The 17,500-nt window shown below is 43.8% G+C and overlaps 1 protein-coding gene across 1 annotated transcript in view; it reads right to left on the bottom strand.

The window, feature by feature from the left end:
- Window positions 1-17,500, bottom strand: part of LOC310789559 (nephrocystin-1-like) — a gene marked incomplete at its 3' end in the record, with an annotated part of 68,435 nt that overhangs the window by 3,736 nt on the left and 47,199 nt on the right. Inside the window, exons 15-17 of the mRNA XM_083651198.1 lie at window positions 14,780-14,856; window positions 14,076-14,175; window positions 1,065-1,177 (exon numbers count right to left, since the gene is read on the bottom strand). Coding sequence (XP_083507324.1) covers window positions 1,065-1,177; window positions 14,076-14,175; window positions 14,780-14,856 — 290 coding nt within the window. The remainder of the gene's footprint in view (window positions 1-1,064; window positions 1,178-14,075; window positions 14,176-14,779; window positions 14,857-17,500) is intronic.

The following is a 17,500-nucleotide window of genomic DNA, read 5'->3' on the forward strand; positions in this document are numbered from 1 at the left end:
AGATTTTTGCGGATATTTAATGTAACCTATGGCAGAATGAAAATCCGCGTTGGATACAGTCTGCGGAAGGACTGTCTAAAGCTGCCGCTTGTATTCACATCAGTCATTTGATTTACTTTGATCAGCGATTTCTGTCTCATACAGCAGCTTTGTGCGAGTGTAAATGTACATTAAATGTGTAATCTCAGTCTATAAATTTCCACAATCTGTAAGCCTATTTAGACCATAGATTTAGAAAGCATGCTCAATGAATAATGATCTCTATCACTCATTATGTGTGTGTGGTTGCACTGATCGAATAATTCATATATAGGCTATAATAATGATATCCTAATATAAAAGAGAAAACTGCTGAACTGAATTGAGACGATGCGGGCATACTTTTCATTGATATTAAAAACTAGCCTATTTTTGCTCATATATTGGCATACAGCCTACAGGACACAGTTCCAGCTGAAACATGCAAGAAGCCTGCATATTTATTATTGGGGCTATCCCATATTTATCCCATATCTATATTATATGTATAGGCTTTTCTGGCATGTAGGAGAATATCACCCTCACTCGTGTATGATATGCGCTGCGGTGATTAATAGTGATCATATTTCTCCACGCATCGTTGAGCTGTTAAGACATAAAGTGGTAAGTAGGCTTAATTTAATTATGTAACCTACAGAGCCACAAATGTTTTTCTTGTTCTATTCTCAGTTGACTGCAATCTATTTTTCATATGGCGATCTTATATGAATGGTGAGTGACTCCAGAGAGCCGATTTTATGGGTCTGTCATGGATTTTGATCTTATCCTCTGAAGCTAACCTGGTCGGGACCAGGTTAGCTTTGCAGCATGAGTTGCCATGGTGATTAGAAGTTAACTTGCTTTGTAGTACGGCTAAACCAGGGTTAAACCTGAAGTTACCTCGCTAAACCACTAATCTTGCTTTGTAGTACAGGCTACTGGAGTCGCTAGAAGAAATGTGCAGGTTTTGTGTTGGTTTATTTTTGTTGTTGTTTTTGGAGTTTGTTTACCTGGTTTGTTGATGGTTTTGTTTGGTGTTTGTTTACCTGCACTCTGCATGGTGGGCCTGTCCATCAGCAGTGTGTCAGCCAGCAGCTGTCTGTGCAGAGCCAGCAGGTGGACGCAGCTCAGACAGTGCAGCAGAGAGTCTGGGAGGACACTGACAGGGGACGCATCAGAATCAGAATCAGAACCAGAATCAGCTTTATTGGCCAAGTATGTAGACATACAAGGAAATTGGCTCCAGTTCACTTAACTCTCAATGTCCTCTCACACAAAAGAAAAAGAAAAAAGCATGCTCAGGCTAAAACAAACAAGAATCATACCATTAACCAGTGTTGGGGGTAACTCATTACAAAAGTAACATATTACATATATATATATTACTTTTAGCAGTAACTCAGTAATATAACTTATTACTTATTCACCTTATGTTCAGACCTTACAGTGGGCCAAATTCTTCCGGGTCCTATTAACACTTCCGGCGGTCACGGCGCCAAATATGAAAGAACGTCATGAAGAAGAGAGTTGTTTTTGTAGCGGACAGCGCAGGGTGTAAAACAAAGAACGTAGCCTACTACTTTGAGCTCGGTACACAGCAAGCAAGCAAGCGGAGTATCCACTGTTAGCCAGGTCAGATAACGTTTAATAGCGTCGACAATGACGAGCACTTTCTTGTAAAACATACCTGGACTCCAACAAAGAAAGCTTCAGAAGGTTTTCTGTCCTCCGAGCGCAGCTCGAGCCACTTACGTCTATAAGACCCGCAAACGTTAACGTAATTCCCTGGAATGCGAGAATTAACAAGCCAGTTACATGGCGTTGCATTCTTAGACATTGCCGTTTGCTTTTATTTGGTATGTTACACACAATTGGCTAAACTATTAGTTAATTCAGAGTTAGATTATATTGGAGCAGCCAGCCATTTTTTTTTCTTTTTTTTTTTTGCCGGAAGTCGTCGAACGACCACACAACCAGGTCAAATGGGCGTGGCTACATAAGGTGAATAGGATTTCAGTAATATTATACCAGTTACTTTGTCAAGTAACTCAAGTTACAAATTGAGTTACATTTTTTTAATCAAAGCACATATTTAAATCATTTCCTAATCAAACAGTGTATTATGCAAATAACCACTACAGATGACAATAACAAAGGAAAAGGATCACATTTAGAATTTTTGATTGTTTACACTGACTTCAAGATGATTGAAATAATTTTTCGGGATGTTCCGGGGTGACGATGTCATTCTGATACTGCTGTTATTACAGTGAAAGTAATGCAAAAGCAGTGTAATAAGTAACGAGTTACTCTACAGACAGTAATATTGTACAGTAACCTATTACTTTTAAATGAAAGTAACTAGTAACATGTAGTATATTACATTTTGAAAGTAACTTGCCCAACACTGCCATTAACTCACAGCACAAACCTGATGAAGCTGCTACAGCGAAACGCGTCGTTTGCTGAATAAATCACAGTAAAGCTATACTTCAGTGTGCGGTGGTACCTTCTTTTGTTTTGTGCCTTGTACCTGCAACCTACCAGCACCTGATCATTCCACTGGCTGTGCGTGGGGACTCTCCTTTCTCTTCATATAGATATATATATATATATATATATATATATATATATATATATATATATATATATATATATATATATATATATATATACTGTAGTTCAAGACAGGATCAAGGTGGATCCTTGCTTTCTGTTGTACAACCTGCATCATTTGTCTTCAATCAGTCATGCGCGCACGTGACCGTCACAATTTCTCAAAGCAGCATATATATATATATATATATATATATAGTTTTATATATATTTATCAAAAGAAGAACTATATTGGACAAAATATATAAATTCAAGCACTCTATTTATTTTTTTACTTGAAAGGCCTTGATTCCCCCCCTCCCTCAAAACAAACTTTTAAGGACTTCAAGGAGCCATGGGAACCTTGTAACACACAGAACCCTGTAACACACACAGAACCCTGTAACACACACAGAACCCTGTAACACACAGAACCCTGTAACACACAGAACCATGTAAAACACAGAACCCTGTAACACAGAACCCTGTAACACAGAACCCTGTACCACACACAGAACCATGTAACACACAGAACCCTGTAACACACAGAACCATGTAACACACACGCCCAGATCTTTCCAGAAGCTACAATGGAGTGTGACAGCAGACAATGTTTCAGTCATCTCAAACATCAACGTAAACGTCAGGTTTTGGTGTCAGTCCCAAAACTTCAACAATCATACAGGGAGAAATCCATCGTAGGCATGGGTCGCTTTGAAAATGTTGAAACCAGTTCGATATTCCCCAAAAAACATATCAAACCGGTATATCGAATTTTACCAAAAACATATATATATCTATATCTATATCTATATATATATATATAGTGTACCCCATAAATGACTGTAATGCGACTGCAGTTGGTATAGCTATAATGCACCTCTAAGCCAACCAGCACTAACACTGAATAAAAATAAGCAGAACCATTTAACTGTAACAACACAGTTTTTATTTCTCATAACTATTCAGCTTAACTTTTCTTCAAACATCAACATAATAAACAAAATAAGACTTTTCCCTACTAGTGCAACTTGAGAAGAGGCTAATACGAAAAATCCCTAACCGTAATTTTTTTTTTTTTTTTCATATAATATTTTTGTTGTTTTTTTCGGTTCGCACGTGATCAAACCGGTTTGGGCTCGTACACCGAACCGAACCGGTAAAGCCGGGAATAGCCCATGCCTAATCCATCGTAGAAGAGGAGACATCACAAGACTGTGGAGTTCTAACAGTGTAATAAGGGCCAATCCCATGTCTTACTTGTACCCCTATGCCCCGGGTTTTTGGACTAACCCCCCAGAACAGTTAGGAGGGGTACTGCTTGAAATCTAGCCCTATGAAATGGGACAACCCTTGGAGATTCTGATTCATCATCAGTAGTCAGACAGACGCCACCAGTTTGTTGCCAGACATCAAATCTATTTAGAATCAGAATCAGCTTTATTGGCCAAGTATGTCATTTGACTGCGGTATATGTTGCTCTCAATATTCTTACACAGGGAAAAAGAAAAGCTAAGCAAACTATGCATACAAGCTAAAACAAACGGCTATTTACATTATAAACAATAGGTGTGAGGTAGAAGGACCATTATAAATATGTATATAAGAAAAAAAAAGAATCGTATATCTATGTACACTACAGTGTAAGTATATGCAAGCAACACTGGACTGCAAACAAGGCTAGAAGTCAGATATTGCACAGTTGTATATGGATCTATATAAGCAAAGCTTTGAGACAGTAATTGCACATTAAGTTATTAAGTTATTGAGACACAGCTTATCCATCAAAGGGGGAAATGCAACATGGAAATGGGCTCTGATGCACAATCAGCCTTAAAGGGATACGCCAACATTTTGAGAGTTTAGTACATGCCTTTATCTTCACTCTGCGTGCAGTACAAACTGTGGTAGAGCCCTCACTGCTACTTAGCTTAGCGCTACGCAGACTATGGTACTTTTGCCTACTCCAATTCAGTCGCCCAAAATACACATTCCAACAGTACCAGAAACACTCACATGTACATGTTGTGACTTGTGTACTCATCATGCGATGAAATAATAATCCAAAGTAGGATGGTTAGGATATTTTTGGGGCCGGTGTGCATGCACAGCAGGGCCCTTACATTCCACTCAGTCGCCCAGACCATTTTAGCACGGATTCAGGCGTTGTAATGTCTTTCCACTTTCCAGTCCGATAGGTGGCGGTAATGCACCTCTGGCTAATATTGTGAGAGTTCCACAAGAGCCGGTCGTCGGACATTTCGGCGAGTCGACGTAATCGATGATGACGCGCGCCAATCGTCACAAAACAAAAATAGTGTAGCTCATGTTAGCGGCTAACTGTTACTTGTCGTTACTTTACATGGCAGTAAAATGCCACTGAATGACCAAATTGATTTAACTTTTAACGATTTCGATTTCCACTTTCCATACGGACCGCCAGCATTGGTTAGTTGTTAACGTCGTGACAATTTATAACGTTTATAACGTACTCCGACCGGTTTGCGGTGTTGCACAATAGCTCCAACCCCTGGTTGTATTCAGACTGATAGTATAAACCGGAAGCTGGAGCACATTATAAACATTATAAATATAGTGTGGTAGGCTATCAGCGGATATCTGCTGTGATTGAGTCCTCAGCGTCGTAAAGTTGCCTTTGAAGCATTGAGTCCCCTACCGGCTGTATAAGAGTGCTCCAGATGTGTTGCAGTTTCTATGGAAGCTGATGAAGGTAGTCTGGAAGAAGCAGGTTATTCCTAAGGCGTGGCGTAGAGCAGGGGGAATCTTCATTCCTAAAGAAAGGGACTCGTTAGAGATAAGTCAGTTTAGACCTATCAGTCTACTTAATGTTGAAGGGAAGGTTTTCTTTAGTGTTGTGGCACAGAGGCTGTCTAGTTATCTAGAAAAGAATAGGCTAATAGATACTTCGGTGCAAAAGGCTGGAATTCCCGGCTTCTCCGGGTGCTTAGAGCACACCAGCATGATCTGGCACCAAATCCAGTCAGCTAGGTGTGAGAAGAGAGACCTGCATGTAGTATTCTTGGACCTGGCTAATGCTTTCGGGTCAGTGCCGCATAGTCTGTTATGGGAGGCCTTTGATTTCTTTAGAGTGCCAGGTAGTATAAAGAGCTTAGTTAAAGCCTACTTCTTAGATATTCAACTCTGCTTTACCACAGCAGAGTACACTACAGCTTGGCAGCAGCTGGAGATAGGCATTATGGCAGGGTGTACAATTTCCCCATTAGCTTTTACCATGGCAATGGAGATCATTATTAGGGCTTCAAAATGGGTAGTGGGTGGAGAAAGGCTGCAGGGAGGGCTGCGGCTCCCTCCAATTAGGGCATACATGGATGACATGACGACTATGACGTCAACCGCTCCATGTACTAGCAGATTGTTGGATAAGTTAAATAGTAATCTGCAGTGGGCTAGAATGAAAGTGAAGCCAAGTAAGTCCAGGAGTATTTCAATCATTAAAGGGAGGGTAGTAGGTAAGAAGTTTGTTATAAATGATGAGGTGGTGCCTACAGTGTTAGAGAAACCAGTCAAGAGTTTGGGAAGATGGTATGATGCAAGTCTCAGTGATAAGGGACAGTTTGAGGAGGTGAGGCAGGAAATGATTCAAGGTATTTCAAGTATAGACAAGTCAGGGCTCCCAGGAAAGTTAAAGTTGTGGTGTTTGCAGTTTGGATTGTTGCCTCGGTTGATGTGGCCACTGACAGTGTATGAGGTTCCCCTTTCAAAGGTAGAAAAGCTAGAAAGGATGATTAACTCATTCATTAGAAAATGGCTCGGAGTCCCACGCTGCCTAAGCAGTGTAGCCTTATATGGGAAAGGCATATTGGAATTGCCATTATCTAGCCTGACAGAGGAGTTCAAGTGTGCTAAGGTTAGACTGGAAATGACTCTGACTCAGTCAAAGGATCCAGTGGTTAGGAGTGTAGCGCCCACAGTTAAAACAGGGAGGAAGTGGAACCCAAAGGAGGCAGTACAGCAAGCACAGTCAGCTCTTAGACACAGGGATATCATAGGTCAGGTGCAGCATGGGCGTGGAGGCTTAGGGTTGTGCATAGGGAAACCTGTGTGGAACAAGGCATCAGTAATAGAAAAGAGGAAGATGGTAGTTGAAGAAGTACATAGGCAAGAGGAGGCAGTAAGATGTACTAAGGCAGTGTCGCAGGCAAAGCAAGGACAGTGGGTGAACTGGGAGAGTGTAGAGAAGAGAAAGTTGAAGTGGAGAGAGTTGTGGAGCATGGAGGCCAGCAGAATTAGATTTATTCTAGGGGCTACTTATGATGTGCTGCCATCTCCCCAGAACTTAAATCAGTGGTTGGGCGAGGATGGTGCCTGCCCGTTGTGTTCTAGTGTATGTACATTGAGGCATATACTGTCAGCGTGTAAGGTCAGTCTCTCCCAGGGGCGATACACCTGGCGTCACAACCAGGTGTTGAATTGTTTGGCAGCTGCAGTTGAGGAAAAGCGGCTAGAAGTAAATTCTCTAGTTGCTAGCAAAGAGACTAGACAGATCAAATTTGTACGTGAGGGAGAAAAGATTAGACCAATTAAGGTCAGGCACAAGTTAGGGCAGCTAAGTGTAGGTGGAGCCTGGGAAATGAGGGTTGACTTGAATGAACAGCTAGTCATCCCAGCATATATAGTTAGCACCCGGCTACGTCCGGACTTGTTACTGTGGTCTGAGGTAGAGAAGAGAGTTTATTTTATCGAACTCACAGTCCCGTGGGAAGATTGAGTTGAGGAGGCTTATGAGCGCAAGAAAGCTAGGTATGCTGAAATGGCAGCAGAGGCAGAGCAGCGAGGTTGGAGGGCTCGAGTGCGGCCTGTAGAGGTGGGCTGCCGTGGTTTTGTGGCAAAGTCCGTTATTGCCTTACTAACTGAGTTGGGCATTCGGGGACAGAGCCTGAAACTTGCGGTTAGCAACATGTCTCGGGCAGCAGAACGAGCAAGTGAATGGCTGTGGATAAGGAGGAAACATGCTAGCTGGGGAGCTCGCTAAGGTCAGATTGATTGTTTGTTGTTGGTCATGATTAACGGTCCGCATCAACAGGGCTGAATCATTGACGGTGGTGGTGTAGTTAGGGATTGTTTGTTGTTGGTCATGATTAACGGTCCGCATCAACAGGGCTGAATCATTGACAGTGGTGGTGTAGTTAGGGTTTGTTTGTTGTTGGTCATGATTAACGGTCCGCATCAACAGGGCTGAATCATTGACAGTGGTGGTGTAGTCAGGAATGTCATACCGAACCGACCTGGATAGCTAGGCTTAGACAGTGAGGTAATATGCAGTTGTGCGGTGGTAGCATGGAGGGGGGTGTTTCCAGGACGCTGGATTACACCGTTAAGCCTTCTTGAGGTGTCGTGGGCCTAACTTAACGAAACGTTGGTGAAGGAAGGTGCCCACTTGAAAACCCCAATGACATGCTTCATACTGCTGTTGGCTAGGGTAGGTAACTGGTGATTTGTGTCTTGTTTATTAGTTTGTTAGCCTGTTAGCTTGTTTTATTCTGGATTGGGCTTCTAAATGTGTTTTTCCTCGGATTTTGGCACAAGGGATAGTAACATCTTGTCCTGTGTATTAATTAATACTAAAGCTAGCTTAGGCTAGTGACTGTTGTGAATAGTGCAGCTGACAACTAGGGAAAGACCTAGTGACAGCATGGAAAGACAGCTGACAGGAGGGATTAGACCCCATCGGGGCTGCAATGGGTTAGCTGCTCATTGTGGCAGTAGCCAAGGCCAATAGGCCATTGGTTACACCCAAACTTGCTACGAAACAGAATTATGAAAAAACACCCCTAGAGTCTGCGAGAGCGGGGGCGGAAGATGACTCACCTATGGTTGACACGGTTATTGACTCTGGAACGGACTTGACTATGAGTAGGGAAAACATGTCAGTGGAAGCCACTAGTTCAGATGTAGATGGAAAGAAGCGTCAGGTTTGCTTGTGTGGCTGGCAGAAGGTAACAACTTTGAGGGGCCTTAGAATCCATCAAGGCAGGAAGAGGTGCTTGGTAGAGGGAACACAGGGACCCCGCATTGATAATTATTTCTTAAGAAGTTTATCAAGTCAGTCGGGTGAAGTCCAGCGACAGGAAGTAACCCACAGCTCGCAGGACATCAGCACCCCTGATGTTGAGGCAGGTCCTAGCACCGAGGAAAGCAGAGAGGCCAGCCAGCCAAAAAGGGAGAAGATTAGCGGTCAGAAGCCTAGAGTTAACTGGCCAGGTGCAGCGGAAAGTAGGAAGTGGGAAGATATCAATAGTGATTTGGTTAGGATGTTAGAGAAGCTTAAAGGAACTGCTGAGAGTAAGTTGGAGAAAATGGGAGATTGTATTTATGATTATGGTAAGGAAAGGTTTGGCGTCTTTGAGAAAAGGAAGAAACTAGAGGGTGAGGTAGTTAAATCTAGGCGCCAACAAGAGATAGATAGACTTATCCAGGAGAGAAGACAGCTTAAGAGGCAGTGGAGAAAAGCTACAGAGGTTGAGAAGGAAGGCATTGATTGCTTGCAGTCAGATGTGAGGGATCGGTTGGCAGTTTTAAGAAGAGCAGAGAGCATTAGGAAAAATAGGAAAAAGAAAGAGAGAGCTAGAATAGCATTCTATAAGGATCCATTTAGATTTGTGAAGTCATTGTTTAGTAAGGAAAATAATGGTAGCCTTATGGTACCTAAGCAGAAGCTTGAGGAATATTTGGAGGAGGTTCACAAAGATAGGGAAAGGTTTAGAGAGATGACAGTCCCAGCTGATATTCCACCTATTGGTGAAATAGAGAGCCAGTGTGATGATAGCCCACCAAGGTGGAAAGAAGTTCAAGAAGTAGTGAGACGTGCAAGGGCCTCTTCAGCCCCGGGTCCTAATGGAGTCCCCTACCGGCTGTATAAGAGTGCTCCAGATGTGTTGCAGTTTCTATGGAAGCTGATGAAGGTAGTCTGGAAGAAGCAGGTTATTCCTAAGGCGTGGCGTAGAGCAGGGGGAATCTTCATTCCTAAAGAAAGGGACTCGTTAGAGATAAGTCAGTTTAGACCTATCAGTCTACTTAATGTTGAAGGGAAGGTTTTCTTTAGTGTTGTGGCACAGAGGCTGTCTAGTTATCTAGAAAAGAATAGGCTAATAGATACTTCGGTGCAAAAGGCTGGAATTCCCGGCTTCTCCGGGTGCTTAGAGCACACCAGCATGATCTGGCACCAAATCCAGTCAGCTAGGCGTGAGAAGAGAGACCTGCATGTAGTATTCTTGGACCTGGCTAATGCTTTCGGGTCAGTGCCGCATAGTCTGTTATGGGAGGCCTTTGATTTCTTTAGAGTGCCAGGTAGTATAAAGAGCTTAGTTAAAGCCTACTTCTTAGATATTCAACTCTGCTTTACCACAGCAGAGTACACTACAGCTTGGCAGCAGCTGGAGATAGGCATTATGGCAGGGTGTACAATTTCCCCATTAGCTTTTACCATGGCAATGGAGATCATTATTAGGGCTTCAAAATGGGTAGTGGGTGGAGAAAGGCTGCAGGGAGGGCTGCGGCTCCCTCCAATTAGGGCATACATGGATGACATGACGACTATGACGTCAACCGCTCCATGTACTAGCAGATTGTTGGATAAGTTAAATAGTAATCTGCAGTGGGCTAGAATGAAAGTGAAGCCAAGTAAGTCCAGGAGTATTTCAATCATTAAAGGGAGGGTAGTAGGTAAGAAGTTTGTTATAAATGATGAGGTGGTGCCTACAGTGTTAGAGAAACCAGTCAAGAGTTTGGGAAGATGGTATGATGCAAGTCTCAGTGATAAGGGACAGTTTGAGGAGGTGAGGCAGGAAATGATTCAAGGTATTTCAAGTATAGACAAGTCAGGGCTCCCAGGAAAGTTAAAGTTGTGGTGTTTGCAGTTTGGATTGTTGCCTCGGTTGATGTGGCCACTGACAGTGTATGAGGTTCCCCTTTCAAAGGTAGAAAAGCTAGAAAGGATGATTAACTCATTCATTAGAAAATGGCTCGGAGTCCCACGCTGCCTAAGCAGTGTAGCCTTATATGGGAAAGGCATATTGGAATTGCCATTATCTAGCCTGACAGAGGAGTTCAAGTGTGCTAAGGTTAGACTGGAAATGACTCTGACTCAGTCAAAGGATCCAGTGGTTAGGAGTGTAGCGCCCACAGTTAAAACAGGGAGGAAGTGGAACCCAAAGGAGGCAGTACAGCAAGCACAGTCAGCTCTTAGACACAGGGATATCATAGGTCAGGTGCAGCATGGGCGTGGAGGCTTAGGGTTGTGCATAGGGAAACCTGTGTGGAACAAGGCATCAGTAATAGAAAAGAGGAAGATGGTAGTTGAAGAAGTACATAGGCAAGAGGAGGCAGTAAGATGTACTAAGGCAGTGTCGCAGGCAAAGCAAGGACAGTGGGTGAACTGGGAGAGTGTAGAGAAGAGAAAGTTGAAGTGGAGAGAGTTGTGGAGCATGGAGGCCAGCAGAATTAGATTTATTCTAGGGGCTACTTATGATGTGCTGCCATCTCCCCAGAACTTAAATCAGTGGTTGGGCGAGGATGGTGCCTGCCCGTTGTGTTCTAGTGTATGTACATTGAGGCATATACTGTCAGGGTGTAAGGTCAGTCTCTCCCAGGGGCGATACACCTGGCGTCACAACCAGGTGTTGAATTGTTTGGCAGCTGCAGTTGAGGAAAAGCGGCTAGAAGTAAATTCTCTAGTTGCTAGCAAAGAGACTAGACAGATCAAATTTGTACGTGAGGGAGAAAAGATTAGACCAATTAAGGTCAGGCACAAGTTAGGGCAGCTAAGTGTAGGTGGAGCCTGGGAAATGAGGGTTGACTTGAATGAACAGCTAGTCATCCCAGCATATATAGTTAGCACCCGGCTACGTCCGGACTTGTTACTGTGGTCTGAGGTAGAGAAGAGAGTTTATTTTATCGAACTCACAGTCCCGTGGGAAGATCGAGTTGAGGAGGCTTATGAGCGCAAGAAAGCTAGGTATGCTGAAATGGCAGCAGAGGCAGAGCAGCGAGGTTGGAGGGCTCGAGTGCGGCCTGTAGAGGTGGGCTGCCGTGGTTTTGTGGCAAAGTCCGTTATTGCCTTACTAACTGAGTTGGGCATTCGGGGACGGAGCCTGAAACTTGCGGTTAGCAACATGTCTCGGGCAGCAGAACGAGCAAGTGAATGGCTGTGGATAAGGAGGAAACATGCTAGCTGGGGAGCTCGCTAAGGTCAGATTGATTGTTTGTTGTTGGTCATGATTAACGGTCCGCATCAACAGGGCTGAATCATTGACGGTGGTGGTGTAGTTAGGGATTGTTTGTTGTTGGTCATGATTAACGGTCCGCATCAACAGGGCTGAATCATTGACAGTGGTGGTGTAGTTAGGGTTTGTTTGTTGTTGGTCATGATTAACGGTCCGCATCAACAGGGCTGAATCATTGACAGTGGTGGTGTAGTCAGGAATGTCATACCGAACCGACCTGGATAGCTAGGCTTAGATAGTGAGGTAATATGCAGTTGTGCGGTGGTAGCATGGAGGGGGGTGTTTCCAGGACGCTGGATTACACCGTTAAGCCTTCTTGAGGTGTCGTGGACCTAACTTAACGAAACGTCGGTGAAGGAAGGTGCCCACTTGAAAACCCCAATGACATGCTTCATACTGCTGTTGGCTAGGGTAGGTAACTGGTGATTTGTGTCTTGTTTATTAGTTTGTTAGCCTGTTAGCTTGTTTTATTCTGGATTGGGCTTCTAAATGTGTTTTTCCTCGGATTTTGGCACAAGGGATAGTAACATCTTGTCCTGTATATTAATTAATAGTCACGTTATAAACTAACCAATGCTGGGGGTCCGTATGGAGAGTGGAAATCGAAATGGTTAAAAGTTAAATCAATTTGGTCATTCGGTGGCGTTTTACTGCCATGTAAAGTAACGACAAGTAACAGTTAGCCGCTAACATATTAGCCACATTACCCATCAGCGGAGCGTCATTTGACGTCAGCACACTCTTCCAAACGTCGCGTGCCTCATTCCAGTCGATTCCAGTGGGCATTCCCATGCTTTCACATGGACCCATGTTGGGTGTGGATGCTACTGACAGTCTTGTGTCTAAATGATGTGTGTACAGTCCAGTGTGTGACCATCTTACATGGAGCATTTTGTCTTTCTCCAAAATTAAGAGCACTGTTACTGAAAATTGCACACCATTGTACTGTTAAGATGATGCTTTTATGTTGGACTGCTGCTGCTAAACTCAGTTGACATTGCACAAGGTTTTTGGTATTCCTCCTGAAAGTGACTTGAATTTAATTTATTCTACTATTTTATTTTGAATTGCACTATATTCATTTTATTTGAGGACAAGCTCTTGCTTTAATTTTATTTGATAGATTTTATGTTGGACTGTTAAAGAGAATGAGATGGTTAAATAATATAGACATCAGCAGGTGGTGGTGGAGGTGAGTCAGAAAATATTAGTGTTTTACCTATATGGCTACATCTGGGCAAGAGCAGTGCCACTCACTCAGCAAATTGATGGTTAAGACTGAAAAACAGTCTAATCTTAATGTAAATGGTCCTCTAATCTGGTTTCAAGGGGCCAAAAAAAATGTGCGCGGCGCCCCAATGACTCAATACACCTTGGCAGAGTTCTGCACTTTACTGAGCACACCGGCCCTATGCCAGGTTTCGACCTGGCCTTGTTTTAAATATTTACTATCAAAGAAAATGCTTACATTTGTGTTTTCTTTTAGCCTTAGCCACCATCTTGCCGATGATTCGCAAGGCATTCTGGGAGATTTCTCATAACCTACCTCTGAAGAAGCTCTGTTTGGTGGGCTATATAGTCCTACCACTTCACCCTAGCCCTCTGTCCCAACAAGAATGGGGACACTCTACCAGGACACGTCTCTGTCCCAACAAGAATGGGGACACTCTACCAGGACACGTCTCTGTCCCAACAAGAATGGGGACACTCTACCAGGACACGTCTCTGTCCCAACAAGAATGGGGACACTCTACCAGGACACGTCTCTGTCCCAACAAGAATGGGGACACTCTACCAGGACATGTCTCTGTCCCAACAAGAATGAGGACACTCTACCAGGACATGTCTCTGTCCCAACAAGAATGAGGACACTCTACCAGGACACGTCTCTGTCCCAACAAGAATGAGGACACTCTACCAGGACACGTCTCTGTCCCAACAAGAATGGGGACACTCTACCAGGACACGTCTCTGTCCCAACAAGAATGAGGACACTCTACCAGGACACGTCTCTGTCCCAACAAGAATGGGGACACTCTACCAGGACACGTGAACGCATCAAACGAGGGTTAAGGGCTAAGTGATAGGGGCAAGGGGTGTATTGGGATTGGGCCTAAGTGGATGTGAGGGTGGATCTTTCCTTGAAGGCTGAACACATCATCCACTGGGTGTGTTAAAGCTCTCCAGTGGTTCTCTCACCTGAGCTGGGTTCTGGTCCGACTTTTGGCTGATTTCAGTTTGACGATCAGCTTGGGCTGCCGCCTGGCCAGCAGCATCTGCTGCAAAACACCAGCTGGAGCTGAGAGAGGAGAGGAGGAGAAGAGAGGAGTGGAGTGGAGAGGAGGAAAGGAGGGGAGGGGAGAATATATTAATAGAGGAGAGGAGGAGAGGAGATGAAGAGAGGTGGGGAGAGGAGGAGAGGAGATGAAGAGAGGAGGGGACAGGAGAGGACAGGAGAAGACAAATGGGGAGAGGAGAGGAGATGAGATTTCACAAATGCACTTGCCAATTTGAAAACAAGGCTGCTTCTCTCCAGAGACTGTTTAGAGTGAGAAGGCTCAACTGTCTGTATCAGTGTTGTTGTTTTTTACCTTTATTTATACAGGGGGAGTCTCACTGAGAGCAATGCTGTCTTTTTCAGGAGCGCCCTGTTTACATTCACACACACCTTCACACCTGGAAGCTCACCAGTACAACCACAGTCTGATCTGATGGCCACTGAGCAGCTCCACTGGAGCAGTCTGTGCATTATTGTACTTGTAGGTAATGATGATAATGTTTGTGTATAAGGACCACACAATTACAACTACATTTTTATGATGTGTAACTTAATTTGTCATGTATTGTATCAACTGTCCAATAAACTAAACTAAAGAATGATGAGCTCTGCTGCTCCTTCTTACCTCCTCTGGTTACTGAAGCCTCCATCGCTACGTCTTTCTCATAGGGAGTGCCACCATTCACTGGCAGCTCATAGGTCCTACACACAGAGAGTAGATCAGATCAGATCATAGGTCCTACACACAGAGAGTAGATCAGATCAGATCATAGGTCCTACACAGAGTAGATCAGATCAGATCATAGGTCCTACACACAGAGAGTAGATCAGATCAGATCATAGGTCCTACACACAGAGAGTAGATCAGATCAGATCATAGGTCCTACACACACAGAGTAGATCAGATCAGATCATAGGTCCTACACACAGAGAGTAGATCAGATCAGATCATAGGTCCTACACAGACAGAGTAGATCAGATCAGATCATAGGTCCTACACAGAGTAGATCAGATCAGATCATAGGTCCTACACACAGAGAGTAGATCAGATCAGATCATAGGTCCTACACAGACAGAGTAGATCAGATCAGATCATAGGTCCTACACACAGAGGGTAGATCAGATCAGATCATAGGTCCTACACAGACAGAGTAGATCAGATCAGATCATAGGTCCTACACACAGAGAGTAGATCAGATCAGATCATAGGTCCTACACACACAGTAGATCAGATCAGATCAGATCATAAGGGGGGCACGGTGGCGCAGTGGTAGCGCTGTCGCCTCACAGCTAGAAGGTCCTGGGTTTGATTCCCACCTGGGACGCTCTGAGCACTGAAGGAGTGCGTGCCCGTCCGCATGTCCTCGAGTGCTCACCGCCCGTGTGGGGTTGTCAAAAGGTGTGGATGTCTGTGTGGAGTTTGCATGTTCACCCCGTGCCCCCTGAGGGTTTCCTTCATATAGGAACTCCTCACCAAAACATGCAATATCCTGGTCGCTGAAGTGGTGCCTCCTCTGATCATTCGGAGGGAGGGGAACTGGTTGGAATAGCGTGATCCTCCCACGTGCTATGTCCTACCGGTGAAGGATCCCCTGTCAGCTGAAAAGAAGCGGCTGGCTAACTGCCCATGTCTCGGAGGAAGCATGGAGCCAGTTTCGGCTCTCCCCAGATCAGCAGAGGGTGGAGCAGCAACCAGGATAAATAAATTAAAATTAGCACTAATGGGGGATAAAAAAAATAGGGGGGGGGGGGGGGGGGGGGATCTGATCATAGGTCATATACACACAGAGTAGATCAGATCAGATCAGATGCAACTTTACTGTGTCAACAGGGTCAGTGCAGCACCAAATAGAAATAGGATACAGCAAAGAAAAAAAGATTACCGTATATAATTTAGAGCAATGCAAAGAGGTTGTATTAAATGTAAGGCTGTCAAACGATTCATTTTATTAATCGCGATTAATCGTCGATTAATCGCATCTTTGTATCGCATGTTTAAAATGCCATTATTTTGCATTTCAAAGCATTTTTAATTAGATATTAATCATTCTTACCACCAGTGTGTCGTGATTGGGAATCAAATGAATGCAAATAAATGTACTTTGTGATCTTGAATTTTAGATTTGGAATGTAGACAGGAGGTAACAATGTCTACAAAATATATCTAGAACCGATACTTTACCTATGGCGCTGTGGAGCAGTCGAAACCCAAAATGACACAGCCGAAGAAGGCTGTGTCTGAGCTAAAAACTTTGGCACTTCCATGTGAATAATGGCTCAGTATTGGAAACTGTGTATTGATAACGTGTATATCGCGTGAAGCCATTGGAGCCGACCTCCCAGTGGTTAGAGGACCCGCGCATCCGAGACTCTGAAGGAAGAATGAGTGATGAGTCTCGCACTAGCTAGCTGGCTGCTAGCTGGCCGCTAGCTACTTTTAGGTGATGGCTCGCCTCAAACTCGATGTACTTCGGTGATATTTTAATTCCGTTTTACACAAGGTGCAAACTACGGCTCTTGACTTGTCCACTGTGGCATTTGGGGAGTTTTTTTTAAGTAAAACGAGCCATTTAAAAACGTATTACTGTCATTCTCTTCCATGCCTCCTGCACAAGCAGGAGACAGGAAACTGAACGGCTTGACTACAAGTACGGGTGCGACGAAGGGACAAAATAGCGGCATGCGATTAACGCGATAAAAAAAAAAACGCGTTATGATCGGCACGCATTAACGCGCGATTAATGCGTTAACGCTGACAGCCCTAATTAAATGCAACCAACAATAATCAAGTAAAATATATGAATGAACAAATATGGTGCGTGTGTGTGTGTGTGTGTGTGTGTGTGTCTGTATGTGTGTGTGTCTCAACAGCTAGAACAGGCCATTTCACAGCTGGGCTACAGGTGTAAACTTCTAGTTTTCATATTTGGTAGCCTAGATCATGTCCATAAGCTGGTTATGAGAGGCTTTCAGATGGCTGCATGGTCTCCCAAAGAGAAGGGCCAAGCAGTTAGCGAGATATTGTTCAATATCTACTATCTACCGCTCAATATGGAGGAGGAGCTGCTTTTTGTACCCATGAAGTGGATACTGACCGCTATCTTGCATTACTTTATTGGCATTTAGCAGACGCTTTTATCCAAAGCGACGTACAGAAATTATGTACAGTACAGCAATAAAAAACTGATAGAAAAGCAGTACAAACCAGCAACAACAGACAGCATAAACAATAATAATAAACAGCAATAATAATATGAATAGACAGCATATAATAAATTAATTAATTGATTCATGCTATAGTCAGGTGAGACAAATTGTCAAGTCCAATAATCATTGTTTAAAAACA

Source organism: Poromitra crassiceps (assembly GCF_964638095.1).
Source record: "Poromitra crassiceps genome assembly, chromosome: 14".
NCBI classification, from domain to species: Eukaryota; Metazoa; Chordata; class Actinopteri; order Beryciformes; family Melamphaidae; genus Poromitra; species Poromitra crassiceps.